This window comes from Pimephales promelas, chromosome 22, assembly GCF_988280905.1.
Source record: "Pimephales promelas chromosome 22, fPimPro1.hap1.1, whole genome shotgun sequence".
Classification (NCBI taxonomy): domain Eukaryota; kingdom Metazoa; phylum Chordata; class Actinopteri; order Cypriniformes; family Leuciscidae; genus Pimephales; species Pimephales promelas.
This window is the reverse complement of record NC_142790.1, coordinates 25,338,391-25,353,242: the sequence shown is the minus strand read 5'-3', so window position 1 is coordinate 25,353,242 and position 14,852 is coordinate 25,338,391. Positions and strand designations below refer to the sequence as shown.

At 35.1% G+C, this 14,852-nt stretch overlaps 2 protein-coding genes across 7 annotated transcripts in view; one reads left to right on the top strand and one right to left on the bottom strand.

Annotated features, from left to right (window-relative positions):
* Positions 1–8: 8 nt before the first annotated feature.
* On the top strand, positions 9–1,856 carry ppp1r17 (protein phosphatase 1 regulatory subunit 17). Of its 2 annotated transcripts, XM_039684922.2 has the most exons (4): positions 167–481; positions 1,229–1,313; positions 1,496–1,618; positions 1,717–1,856. In XM_039684922.2, exons 2-4 carry the CDS (start codon positions 1,244–1,246, stop codon positions 1,785–1,787), a joined length of 264 nt encoding a protein of 87 aa, XP_039540856.1. In that variant the 5' UTR covers positions 167–481; positions 1,229–1,243; the 3' UTR covers positions 1,788–1,856. The 2 variants fall into 2 exon arrangements, with proteins under 2 accessions (XP_088981737.1, XP_039540856.1); XM_089125611.1 differs by having other exon boundaries at positions 9–481; positions 1,496–1,722.
* pde1ca (phosphodiesterase 1C, calmodulin-dependent a) overlaps positions 1,501–14,852 on the bottom strand; it is a 73,417-nt gene continuing 60,065 nt past the window's right edge. The window contains exons 13-19 of one of the 5 annotated variants that reach the window (XM_039684915.2): positions 13,672–13,753; positions 13,464–13,587; positions 12,081–12,253; positions 10,020–10,367; positions 8,534–8,596; positions 2,949–3,144; positions 1,501–1,888 (exon numbers count right to left, since the gene is read on the bottom strand). In XM_039684915.2, coding sequence (XP_039540849.2) covers positions 2,981–3,144; positions 8,534–8,596; positions 10,020–10,367; positions 12,081–12,253; positions 13,464–13,587; positions 13,672–13,753 — 954 coding nt within the window. In that variant the 3' untranslated portion in view covers positions 1,501–1,888; positions 2,949–2,980. Of the gene's footprint in view, positions 1,889–2,791; positions 3,145–3,246; positions 6,298–8,533; positions 8,597–10,019; positions 10,368–12,080; positions 12,254–13,463; positions 13,588–13,671; positions 13,754–14,852 lie in introns of those variants that run through there. The other 4 variants (XM_039684919.2, XM_089125608.1, XM_089125607.1 and 1 more) reach the window with 4 other exon arrangements.

Genomic DNA, 14,852 nt, shown 5'->3' with positions numbered 1-14,852 from the left:
ATCAGAGGACAATAGAAAGACATCAAAGCCTGTCAGGAAACAATATGTCCACATTGTTTTCCTTTATTTTTCATTTTCTCTTGTTCACGCTCTCCATTGTGCTCGTAATGGGAGTGTGGATGCGTCGCAAATTGCAGAAATGGTTTTTTGTTATCTTAAATATAATTATTTATGAAGTACGCCTACAATGATTTGATCGAAAGCAAATCGTTTAGTGGGAATCACTGCATTGACAACATCCTGTCTTAACACAATCCATCTTAACCAGTCTCACCTCCAACATGTTTAAATCACTGCAGAAAGTGTTCAAGTAGTTTCATTTACCTCGATGACGTGCGTTCGAGGAAGCTGGGATGATTGACAAGTGACAAGGGCCCCTGTCACCATGACAACATGCTCTAATGGAGGCCCCTCCTCCTAAAGTACATAACCCCTGTCTCTGATCTGGCCTGCACTTGCTCCATCTCTCATCTGCACCGAGGTAAGGCCCTCTCCCTTTCTTTTAATAAGCATCTTTATTTTTTTTTCTTAATCTACATACATGTCAACATATTTTAGCAATACATTATATTATATTTAAATAAGTAAAATGTTTACAATGTTTATTCAGTGTGTTTAGACTATTAAAAGTGTATTTTAAAGTATTGTATATATATATATATATATATATATGCAATACTTAAAAAATATACATTATTATCTATATAATGTACCGCACATACATATATAGCTTTCATTTTAGATGCACACTTCAGCAAATCCTACTTATTTTAATATATTTTAGATATTTTCATTATATGTTTTATATTTATGAATGTGATGTTTTTAAATATTATTAATGAGTATTTGAATAAATGCAATATTAATTTTCATCCGTGCTCAAAATGCCTAAAAATAAAAGTATAAAATTGATCTTTTTTGTGTCCCAAAACCCGTTTTCCATTGCTGTCATATAATGAGTGATGAATCTGTTTCTTGTTAATTTAATGGGATGCATTTAAGTATCATGTTTTGCAATGACATAATTACCCGTATAAAATTCAGAACCCAAACGCCAATAACATGATCGTCATTTTGTGAAGCGAGAAGCAGCTTCTGTTGAATCAGTTTGCTACCATTCCCAGGTCTAATAAATATGCTTTCCAGTAAATATGACAGAGCCTTTGTCATGTACATGAGTGTGTGTGTGTGTGTGTTGAACACGAGCTGTTATCTGATACCTGAACAGACTGCTGTGGGGAGCATGTCCACTGACTGTGTGAGGTCACTCTCAGACAAAGCCGAACACACACTCACCATGCACGAACATCTCTGTAAGTAGTGTATTATATCTGCATGCACAATGTTGTTTTTTAAGGAAAAGAAATACATAATGACATTGGAAGGGTCAAAATTTCGATCAACAGCATCCATTGGACCCTAACAGATGGCGACGGTCTGACTGATATGTACAAACCAATGCTTGTGAACCTGTTTCTGAAATGTTCTCCTGCAGATGGGAACGCTGAAATGGACAATCAGAAGCACAGCTCCGAGGAACATCAGCAGGACAAACTGGGCCAGAAGAAACCCCGCAGAAAAGACACTCCCGTTCTCAACAGCCCTCCACTCATACCAGGCAAGACTTTTCATCTTTTCACTGTCACCCGCCTCACGCCCTCTCCATCCATCTCTCGCTGGCTCTTTGTCTCAGTTCCTTGCGCTTGTCTTTCGCAGGCGTGAGATTGATGAAGACGGAGGCTCGAATGATTCATCAGGAGGATGAGGAGAAGGAGATGAAGAAGTAGTTGTGTGTTCACTGTTGTTTGTGTTATTTTTGACCGTTGACTGAGCCTTCATTAAATGTAGGTTTTGCAGATATTTGTCATGTCGTCATTTCAGTGCTATTCTGTTTAGAAACACAACTTAGAGTGAAGGAAACGTCATCATTCATAACAGAAACAATGTCTGTCTACCAGCAGAACTAATACATTTATTCTGAAAGCGATGATCCATATAGTATGTAACATGATACTGTACATGTACAGGTACCGTGGTAGTATAAGATAATGTTTGTACAGCAAGGTAAATCTTAAGAAACCTGTCAATAACATGTTCAGGTCATATTTCACCCCGAAATCAAAAAGGAAGGTTGGGGACTGGGAAAGAAATTATATTTTGCAATTGAGCAGGTTTTGCTCCCTAATTATCATTATGGTAATACAAAAAAGGAAAAGTATTCATACATCATGTTAGTATTTGTTGTGCCTTTAATTAATGTTGACTTAAATAAATACAAAAATATAAAAATAATTCTATCAACACTTTTTAATTGCTATTTTTGCAGCTTTGACTTGCCATACGTACTCCATCAGAGTTTAAAATAAATTATTGAATATATATATATATATATATATATATATATATATATATATATATATATATACACACACACACACACACACACACACATATACAAATATATATATATATCAAATATATATATATATATATCAATATATATCAAAAAATGTTGATACAATTATATATATATATTAAAACTGTCAAACGATCAATCGCATCCAAAATAAAAGTTTGTGTTTACATAATGTATGTGGGTGCACTGTGTATAATTATTTTATATATGCTTGTATATATTTAAGAAATATTTTATATACAGATTTATAATTTATATTATATATAAATATTTTAGATAAATAATATATTTTTTTTTAAAATATACATGCATGTGTGTGTGTATACAATAAATAATATACCCACACATATATATATATATATATATATATATATAGGCTATATCCTATATTATGTTTAAAGAACATCTATTAATTAATCTAATTAAGTTGCATTGTCTTTATGCAAAATATAATTTTCTTGTTCTTTTTGATTTTGGTTTGAACTGAAATAACATCATTTAACTACAACATCACTGCAGAACAGACCTATACTGCTGTGTGTGTGCAGTGCTATGGGGTCCGGGTCACCTCCCCCGTCTCAGAGAGATGCTCTGGAGATGTCTGGCCTTGCTACGGGGGTCTGCGGGGTTGCTGTCCTCTTTCTGCGGCCGGGAGGGCAAGTAGGACTTGGCACAGTAACTGGGTTTTTTACTGTATCTGACCAGATGGTATTTGCGGCGGGTCGGAGCTGCAAAAGACAGAGCAAAAACTTAGCGAGGAGGCTGAGCTATCTGTACATTTAAAAACAAAGGTCCAAAATACAAAAAAATAAAGACTCAAACTCATCATCTGAGCCCTTTGAGTAAAGATTTATTGTCACAAAAGTGCAATTAAGGAGCATTGAAACAAGCATGATCACATGACCACACTTGCCAAATGATTTGATATTTTTCATTTTGAAATAAAAAGTAATGAATGCATCAACAGACATTAATGTAGAAAAAACAAAATTAAGATAAAAACAATATCATGACAAATTACACTCTGGGAAGTAATAAAAAGGTAAACGAAACAATGTGTGTGTACTATATAAAAATGTCTAAGAGCGTGTTTGACTGCAGTGATGCAGTACACTAGATGGCCAACAGATGGCTGCACAGCACCATATGATTAATGAGCTGCTGATCAGAATATTCTTTTATGAAAATGTACTGTGTTTGAGTGACGGTGAAGTTAAACTGTACGTGAGGATTTCAAACCAAAAAAATAAATAAAAATAGCTTAGTTTTGACACTAACAGAGGTTTCCTGAAAAACACATGTAGGCTACTAAGCTGAACACGTGACAGTTACTACAAAGCCGACGTAAACACTCGTTAAGGCAGAATCTCATTGTGCCATATTTACTCATCAACTTCAATATTCTATAAATGTACAGCAGTTCACCTATACAATCTCACATTATGAGCCTAAACAAGGTTAAAAGGGACTGATATGATATGTATCATTATCATTCTGTTACCGTCTTATAACTCGCACTGCTTGATTAACATGTCACCAACTCTAAATAATAAAGGTTTCAAAAGAGGGGTTTACCATAGAACCATTTTTGGTTTCTGTCAGTGAGCAGTTCTTAAAGGATCAATTTATTATTTCAAAAGTCCACTTTAGCAGTCGATAAGTGACTTTGCAACTACATGTCAACTAGCAGTCAACTACTAGTTTGCTTAATATCTGCTAACATTTGATTTTGATGAGCAGACATTCTACTAAGTAACTTTGCAAGTATATGTTAACGTATTCTATTAACCTGAGCCCTAACCTAACAGTCTATTAATTTTCTAAGAGTTAACATGTAGTTGCAAAGTTATAGATAGTAGAATGTCCAAAGTGTAACCAAACATTTAATTCTTAGAATGAAGAACATTTTAAAATGTATATGTTCCATGAATGTTAAAGGTTCTTCATGGAACCATCAATGGCAACAAAGAACTTTTTGTTTTTAAGAGTGTGTGTAAAATTAAATAGAAGGAGGGGGGCATTAACCAACCCCATTATTAACCAAAACAACAACAACAACAACAAAACAAAAAAACAATTACAGAACAAAATAATATCATATATAATATTCATAATATTTTATAATGGCACTGTATCAACCAATCAAATTAGCTTTGCAAAGTTAAGAGCAACATGCAAACTCAACTTGAGCTTTTCCAGTAAAAAAAAACAAATCTCTCAGATCTGAAAAAAAAGAAAGAAAAGAAAACATTGACAATGAAAAAAAGGTCAAGATATGATTCATAACCCAAAACCAAGGACAACTAAACAGGAAGATGAACACGACACAAATGACAACAGAGATAACTCACACGGATCAGGAATTTACAACAGATTTAAGGCAATAACGCTTCTTTCTTTTTTATCTTTCTTTCTAATCAACGACTCAATTTAAGTATGCATTGAATGATGGCTTGCAGTGACCTCCAGTTAAATGACGTACAGACATTATAATCATCTTTGGTTGAGGCAGCAGAGACATTTACACAGGATTTCACTTTTTTTTTCCGTTTTACATCATTTTAGTTTTCTACATTTGACCATTTATGTATGAAACTAACATACAGAAAGATTCACATGAACAGGTGCATTATACTGTGTGTGACACGCACTCTGAGAAGATGGCCGGCACAGACAAAGACATAAATACCTCGCTAGGACAGTGAACTAAAGACTAATATCCGCATGCAGCATCTAACACATCAAGATGCTTGTGCTCATACTTTATTCTATTTCTTCATTTACCAGATTAAAAAAAAAAAAAAAAAAAAAATCCCCTTTTATCTCTGTCAATTCTCAGAGATTGGAGTAAGCATGAATAGTACAATTCATCTATATTGTTCATACCAAATTTCCCTATAAACACTTCATAAATAATATAATATTTTATATACATCAAATACAAAAATAGAAGAGAATTCAAAATACAACCTAATGTCCAACCAAAATAAGTACATGTACTGCATTTTTAAGGTCAATGTTTGCAGAGGGCTGGAAAACAAAATTGGCCTACTACAACTGGCTCATATAAGAAAATCAGATTTGTTTTTAAAGGGCAGCTATTTGAATGCAAAATTCAATAGTATTTGTTCAATTTAATGCAAAAAATATCTATTTAAAAATGATAATGTACTAAATATTAAAAATTCGATTTTTTTCCCATGTAATTTCACAATATCCAGCTGATATAGATGCATGTTGTGCGAATCACATACGACAGCATAATTTGAATATTCAGTCGTATTGTGACAGAACTGATCATTTGTGTGGATAATCAGTCTCAATGAGTTGATCATTGTTCGTTAAACTAAACCCATTCACAAGAATCTCCTGAAAAGCATAATGTACTCACGTGATGGAAACTGTACAGTGTCAACATCAACAGGAACATCAAATCCACAACTAACACAAACAATGATAAAAATAAGAGGTAAACGAACACCAGACATTATTTGACGGCCCGTTGAAGGCGATAAGTTCTCCCTCGGTTCGCGGTCTGTGCAGGTTTGGCAGATGTTGGAAGAACATCTGGATGCTTTCCACAGTCATCTTCATGTGTGACAGGAGTTTCTCTGATGGCCTTGTGCATCTCTGAACCAAAAGCTGGCAAACATCCTTAAGGTCGGATGCGAATCAAAACGAGTATGAAAAAACGAATGCGAAGATTGTCCACCAGAGACAGATAGATGTGATTTTAAGAAAGAAAAAAAAAAGAACCACCAGGTGACAGCATCGCACAGGGTTTGGAGTCCTGCAGAAACGGAGCTGCTAGTTTGCATCGGGCGCAGATGCTGCCAGTGAAGACGAGGAGATCCCACAGTTACTGTGCTCGTCTTCAGAGTCTGCAGAGGAGAGCACATATTGGCCACATTTAGAGCTCATGTTCCACCGCTCGGACTGATGTCTGACAGGGGAATGAGGTGATACCACAACTCACATGCCACGAGTTCAGATGGAGGGAATTGAACTTATTTTGATGAATTGGATGAATGAACTGGTTTCTCCTTGACTTTTAGGGATACTTCAATGAAAAGCGTATTCTATCGTTATGTCGTTCCAAACCCTTATGGTTTTCTTTCTTTAGTGGAACACAAAAGGAGTTATTTTGCCAGAATGTCTTGGCTGTTCTTTCATTCGACAAAAGCACCAAAAAAAGCACGGAAAACTATAGTATACACCCCTTTTGCGCCGACGTCACAGGCAAAACAAAGTGAAAACTGGAGGCGGCCAATACAAACCAGCACAGATTCGGCTACATAATAAGGAGCTTAAATTATTGTTTCTATTATTAAATGTCATCTTGTTTGGTGCAAGAATTGACGGAAAATGAATATGCTGTACCTGGAATTTTTATTTCTAGAAAATATTCACATCAAAACCGCACCGTAATGTCACTCTTTATAATGTCGTGGTCTTGGCAGAACTGTGGATCGTACACACAAGTCTTGTACAGGACCATATCTAAAGATTTATATGCCCTCAGTTTCTCTTTACGATCGGTTTCTCTATAAGGTAGGTGTAGAAGTCAGGCCACTCAATCGAAGTAACGTAACGTTAATCCTGTCAGATCGTCCATGCGTTGAGTGAGTGTGTAACGTTAGCCGGCTACGGGTCGGCCATTCTAGTTCCGTCCGTTAAAAATAACTTTTGAAAATAACAATCGCGGACCTGGACACTGAGTGACCTTACACATTAAGATAAAATCGGATTTTCTCCAGTCATTGTTAAAAAACAAGCTAACAATACTTGCTAACTAGTGTTCTGCCTCCACCTAAGCTCCGCCCACAAAAAAACGTCACCATGTTTACCAACTGAAAAGGGCTCTATTAGTCATTTGACTTTACATCTTGTTTTGTTACAGTATGTTTGAAAGCACTCCAGAACAAGTACTTTTTGTCTTATTTTCCAGCTAAATGTATATTTTAAAGTCCGCTAAGCCACACCCGAAAACCGCTACTGGCCAATCGTGTCTTAGCAAGCGTAACTAGGCGCGGGAGGTCTGGCAAGCTTTCGAGCGAGGGTAACATGCCAAAGCATTGTACGTATGGATTGTGCAAATCTGATACTGGTATCCTAAAAGTTTGGATGGGAGAGTGGAATTGTTTTCCTTCCCGAAAATCTAAAAGCCAAGGGGAGAGATGCGAAAGCTTGACAGGTGTAGCAACAGTAACTAGGGAGGGCGGGGCTTAGCGAAGGGTCAATTAAGAGAATCCTGAAAAAATGGTATCACGTTTTCCCACAAAAATATTAAGCAGCAAACTGTTTTCAACATTGATAATATAATAATAATCAGATTTCTGAAGGATCATGTGACACGGAAGACTGCTGAAAATTCAGCTTTGCATTACAGGAATAAATTCACATTTTTAAATATATTCAAATAGAACAGACTTCAAATTATTTTTGATGAACTAAATGCAGGGAAAGAAAGTCATACAGGTTTGGAACAACACGCACAGAGTAAATGGTTTCCTTTTTGAACTATTGCAAGAATGAGAAATGCAGAGGTGAAAGAAGGTCAAACCAAGATGTGTTTTTGTTTTTCTGAGAGGAAATTAACCTGAAGTGACTCTCCTGCAGATAGCGGCTGAATCCCAATCGACATACTATCAGTTCTACCTACCTAAAATCATAATAATGTTGAAAAAAAAGTATGCTAAAGGTGCCTGGATGGCAAACTACTTTAGTAGAATCCTGTATTCCTAGATGTTTTTTTGGATCAGTGTGACTCCCAAGATGATAGTTTCCCTGATGTGTTATGGGAGTGCAATTTCTTGATTTTGTAGTCAGTGTAGTACACTATGTCCTAATCAGATGCAACACAATAAAAGCTCTTCCATAGTAATTTGAGTTTTTGTTCTAACCAAGAACAAGACAATCATTCTTCTGTCATAATGATCTGGGTAGCTCCGCCCTCAGTGAAATCTGATTGGTCAAAACATCAGATATGTCCTCATTTGCGGTAATCTTGGTTTTCAGCTTGGACATGTTTATACGCCTGGTTAGAACACAGTGTTCATTGTATAAATTCGGATTCAGCCACTATGTGATGCAGTTAATAGCAGTTAAAGGAGTTACCGTCTGATCTCTTGCTTTCACTGTCGTCACTGTCAGACTCAGGTGAGTTCAGTTCCTCGTTTCCTGACATTCAGATAAGACACGCGTCACTAACAGAGTCTGCTTATGGCATACAAACAAACAAGGAAAAGAAAAGACGAGCACTTTTCTAATATAAGCACCCATTTCGCCTATTACACTGATCTGAAGCGCCCGCGCCCTCAGATCACTGTGGTTACAAGAGGTAAAAACGATATAAATACTGTTCGTTTTCTTACACAAACCGCTCGTTTCGTGTCTTAGGCCATCAATGTGTACTTACATTTACGAGTCATTAAATCATGTTTAATTTGGACTTCTCTGTGCATGCTCTTTTAGGTGGTGACCATATACCTCCATTATATGACTGACAGACAAGAACGGTTTGACCTAAAAATATCAAAATTGAAACTACTGTGGAAACAAAGACACCTCTTGGATGCCCTTGAGGTAAGCTAAAACATATCAAAAATTAATTTCAAAGTGAACTATCCCTTTAACTGCTGCTTACTCACTGCTGTAATTTTTGTTGTATTGAGATGAAAGCTTGCATCACATTTTTACACACTCATCTAACTCATCTCTAGTTGGGATGTGAACCGCTGGTCACGTATTTTGAACGTCTTTTCACCTTTAAGCAAAGAATGAAAAAGAACTTTGCCTTGAGTATATCGGGCCCTAAACAGTCAACTACACATTACATGGCAATCTTTACACCATACTGCATACTATCAATTGTATTGTATACACTATTGAGCACACTACACAACATACACATTATGAGAATAAGAATTAGAGTGCGCTACAAGTATAGTAAAAACTATTGAGAACAAAGCCACCTTATTTCCAACATGTAACAGTTTGGATGCGACAGTGCTTGGTTACAACACAAACAATGACAATGGTAAGCTAGGAAAAAAGTGGTAAAGCAAGAATAGTGCAGCTTATGATAGGGATAGATTGATATATTGCCATTGAAATATGGTTTATCAGCATAGTATGATAACAGTTATTTTTGCTTAATTTTTTATTAATTTTGAGGAAATGTTTTAAACTATTTATATTTATTAGGAAATATAAAATTAAATAAATAAAAATTCTGACATTATTTACACATATAAAAGCAAAAAACACCCAAAATAGTATATTTTTTAATATTCAACATAGTATTTTTAATTATTATTTATGTACTTTTTTTTTTTTACTGCTATCATCCAGTCAGTCTCTAGATATCGAAATTGGCTTTGGCCATTGTCATAGCCCATATCAGTCAACCACTACTTTATATCATGTATAATGTAAATTAAAGGTCAAAGGTCACCAAGTACTCTAAAGTACCAGTCAGTACAGGTGTTTTGGTTAGGACACAAAAGGCACCACATTTTGTTAAGAAATATGAACATAATATTGCAAATAACAGTATATAATAAATGAATTATAAAGAACTGTTGTGAACTTTGACACTCACCGTTGAGTGCTCGCAGACTGTTGTCCGTGTCATTGCTGGTCTCGGGCTCTTTGGCATCAGACGCTGGTGTTTGAGCCCCATTCACCCCCCCGGGGTCTTTATTGCCCTCTTCCTCTCTGGGCTCCTTGTTGTCAACTGTGGCTTTGCTTGAGTCTTCTTGATCTGTCTTTGCATCCTTCTCTTCTCTTGTGTCTTCCTTCAGTTTGTCTTGAGAATTCACACTTGAGTCCGTGTTGATTTTGTCTTCTGTTTTAGTATCAACATCTTTGCTGTCACTGCTGTGTGTGTCTGTGTCCGTTTTCTTTTCTTTCTCCTCGATCTCTTCCTGTTTAGCCTTTTCTTCTAGATCTAACACACAAATGTAGTTCATTATCCATTAGTTCATGTCCTCGCACTATCAGGCTTCTGATTTGGATACATTTTTTTTTAATGTCTTTATTTAATCTGAAATAAAGACTGTACTTTTGTGACACTATTACTAATTAAATTTCTATTTGATTATATTTTAAAATGTATTTTTTTCCTTTGATGGCAAAGCTGAATTTTCAGTCTTCTTTCAGAAATCATTCTAATATACTACGTACTGATTTGAACATTTCTTTACTGTAACTTTGATCAATTTAATGTGTCCATGCAATTTCTGTTAAAAAAAAAAACAATAAAAAAACGTACTGACCCCAAACTTTTGAATGGCAGCATACATAAATTAAAAAAAGGAAATAACAATACATTAAAAATGTTAAACTACTGTATATGATCCAAGTGTATTCTTTGTATTGAGTACGGAAGCCCTGAACTGCAACGTAAAAAAAATAAAAAAAAATAAAAATACAACATTTCGAGACTAAAGTCAAAACGTTTCGAGATTTCAGACTGGATGCAGATTTTAATCTCGAAACGTTTCGACTTTAACTAAAAAAAAAAAAATACAAATAAAAAAAATCTAGCATTTTGGGATTAAATTCGAAACGTTTCGAGATTAAAGTCAAAACGTTTCGACTTTAATCCCGAAACGTTTCGACTTTAATAAAAAAAAAATTGTAAAAAAAGTAAAAATACAAATAAAAAAATAAAAAAATCTAGCATTTTGAGATTAAAGTCGAAAAGTTTCGAGATTAAAGTCAAAACGTTTCGATTTTAATCTCGAAATGTTTCGACTTTAATCAAAAAAAATTAAAAAAAACAAAACAAAAACAAAGTAAAAATACAAATAAAAAATAAAAAAATTTAGCATTTTGAAATTAAAGTCGAAACGTTTTCGAGGTTAAAGTCAAAACGTTTCGACTTTAATCTCGAAATGCTAGATTTTTTTTAAAAAAAAAATTACGTTGCAGTTCAGGGCTTCCGTAGTTCAGTCTGTGATGTATAGATCTTCTTTTGGTTAAATGATATTGAAAGCAACAGGTCAGAGTTTAACAATCTTTTAAAATATCCTTGCATTTCTCCTCTTACATTTGCATAAGTATGACTAGAAATGAATGAAACAGGATGTATAATGTGACAGCAAGTTAATGCTAATGCCAGAAAACATTTATTTTTTTTAGTGATAAAGTGCTCCTCTGAGATCTGCGGTTACGTCGTATGTCACTCCACAGTCATAATTTAATATTACAACATTTTATATACGCAATATGTGCAAAATGGGGATCAAGAGTCATGCTAGGGAAGATTCATGCTTGTTTATTTTTTAAGCTTGAATCTTTTATTCATATTGAATTCATTTATATTTTTACAAGATGAGTAGTGCTCCCCTTGCATACTAAGGTATTGTGAATGATGTGTGGTTGCCCTTAGTCTCAATGATTTTCTGGTCTCTAGATATGGCTTGGATCCATCATCAAGCTACACTAGCTGCACAATTTGATGTTTCATTTATGAATGTTCAGCATAAGTTACAAGCTAAATGTTAATATTCAGTGTTAGGGGTTTGTTTAATTCCCCAACCCTTATATTAGTCTGAGCGGCAGTAACAAGCAGAATTTATATTGCAACATCACGATTTATCTTGATATGAAAGTGTTTTTCGGGGTGTGTGCGTTCTGTACATGTGTGCGTTTCTACCTTTGGCGGCTTGTGCTTTCCATTTTTCCCGGTTTTTATGCAGTTCCTCGTTCCAGGTGACTTTGAAGGTCTTAAATTCGACAGCGTTTATGGAGCAGTTATGGGAAGTGCCGCCCTCCGAACCAGTGCTTCTCACACTAGACCGTTTCCCATCTGACGGGATGTTATTCAGACTGCACAAACAGAGAAATGCTTTATTTAGCTTATTTAGTAAATGTTTGTCTTTGGATTATTTGGAAGTACATCACTTTTAAGTGTAGTGTCATTAGTTGTCAAGCTGATGAAGGATACATTTTGACCAGTCGGTTTCATTTTTGATTTTAAATCAATTTGCTGATAACTCGTTCAGGTTGATTTGTGAACCTCTTTTACTCACTGACAAGACAAGAACCGACTTAAAATACTTTTTCCCACAAAGTTTCAATTTACAGAAGAGCAATATCTGTTAATACAATATTTTTGATCAGAGCAGATCTACAAAAAATATTATTTCACTGTAGAATTGAACACGTTGATTACCACAGAAATTATTTCCAGACTTTTAAACTGAAGTTCAGTACGTTATTCCTGTTGCTGGTTTTTGCTCCATGTAAACATTCAATTTCTTCTATCTTTGTTATGCGACATTACTGGCTTAACATGGTCATAAAAAGTACTTTGATATAATTTTGGATAGACAAAGCTAATATGTGACTATATCAAACCAATCTCATGTTAGCATGTATACTATGTGTATTTTTTATCCCTGTGCAATACCCAAAATTTTTTTTTGTATCTTCTGTTGTAAGTTAATTACTGTACACATGACTTTTGCTTGTTTCTATACAAACTGAAGGATGATTTCAAATAATTTTCATATATACACTTGCTTTCAAAAGTATGGGGTTGGTGAGATTTTATAATGTTTTTGAAAGATATTTATTGGCTGCATTTAAAAACAGTAAAATCAGGAATAATGTGAAATATTTTTACAATTTGAAATAATTTTGTATATAATTTTGAATATATTTACAAAATACAATTTTATTCCTGTGATGATATAGCTGAATTTTCAGCATCATTACTCTTCAGTGTCACATGATCCTTCAGAAATTGTGATTGATCACATGATCCTTCATTCTAGCATGATGATTTGCTGATTAATATTTCTGTGGAAACCAAGATGCATTTATTTTTTCAAGATTCTTTGATGAATAGCAAGCTCAAAAGAACAATTTATTGGAAATTTGAAATGTTTTACTTGTTATAAATGTAATGCTTCTTTGCAGAGAAAAAGTAGTCCTTTGCTATAAAACAAATAAAAAATGCAGACCCCAAACTTTTGAATGTCAGTTCTTTAAATATGGAGCTTTTAATAATTGCCGCTCACTCAATTGTCCTCACCTGGAGCGCCTGAATCCAGCCAGGCCAGAAGAGGGTGAGGCCTCTTCGATCAGCGGAGTCACTATTTTATCAATCATGTCTGTCAGCACAGTGAAGGTGGGGTCCACAATGAAATCAATGAAACCTGTTAGAAAAGTGAAACACAGCATTATAATACAGGGCATACCATATCATATTAATTCACACACATCACTCACTGATCACTCACCGATCTGAGACTGGGCCACCATGGTAGACTTGCGGTCACATAAAGGAGAGAAAGGAAGTCCAAGCTCTGCCTCCTTATCGCCCTGTAACACAAAGCAGAAGAGCACAAGCATTAGCACCAATTAGCATGGGTGATGAACTGAGAAATCAAATTTCCTTGAGCTTTTGACATCTAAGAGGTCATCATATCATATTATAAGAATATCCTGTAAATTTCAGAACTGAAAACGTCCTTGTTAGTCCAATAAAAGCTTTTATTGACACCAGCCCCATCAAGCGACTCTTTTTTCAAAGTGGGGAACTATGACGTCAAAGAGGATAAAACACCACCACAAGAAGATCGACGCCTACTTCAACACGGCCGTTAGCCCCGTCCACCGATTCTCGCATTTCACGCATAGCTAAATAACATAGATGCCTACCACGTGAAGACAAAACGGATCCAGCTACCGAGCAATAAACATGCCGTTTACAAAATATTGTTGTGGAAGAAGACAGTCGCTGCATAAGCGAGTGAGTTGAAACTCATTATAATATGCAAATCTGTTATCCACTCACAGCAGTGGGCGTTTACTTCCAAGTCTTCAGTGCAAGACGCCCATAAAAACCCAGTGTTTTTGAGCTAGGCTCAAAACTAGCCTATTACTTATTCATGTTTTTGAATGTAAAAACCAAGCGAATGTCATAAGTTGACCTCATACAACAATTTAAAAAAATTAAAAAGCCAGTTCATGACCTCTTTAATAGATTTGAACATTTCTGGTAGCACTTTATTTTATTCATGTTTCGCATGTAGTTATTATAATAAGTGGGTAATAGTTCTGAAACATAGTATATTGACTTTTATTTCAAAAGATCAAGAAATTAGACCTGATATGACCCCTTTAGTACCTGACCAATCTAGACAATAAAGATTTTGGTTCATTGCAATTCAACTGGAATCCCTTGTGTTCAGCTCAGCTGCTTTCTCATTATTCCTCTGATTCAGCCCATAACACTTAATTTGCAAATATCATAGATAATCCTGAGAAACGATAGCTGTAATTTTCTTTGATATGATTGTCTTTAGGCCAAATAATACAGCTACGACCTCTAAAAAAGGCTCTTAACAAATTACGTTCCACGGGATGTTTTGCAAATCACACCTCTCACAGCCTCTCACAGTCACCAATTTCCTTGGCG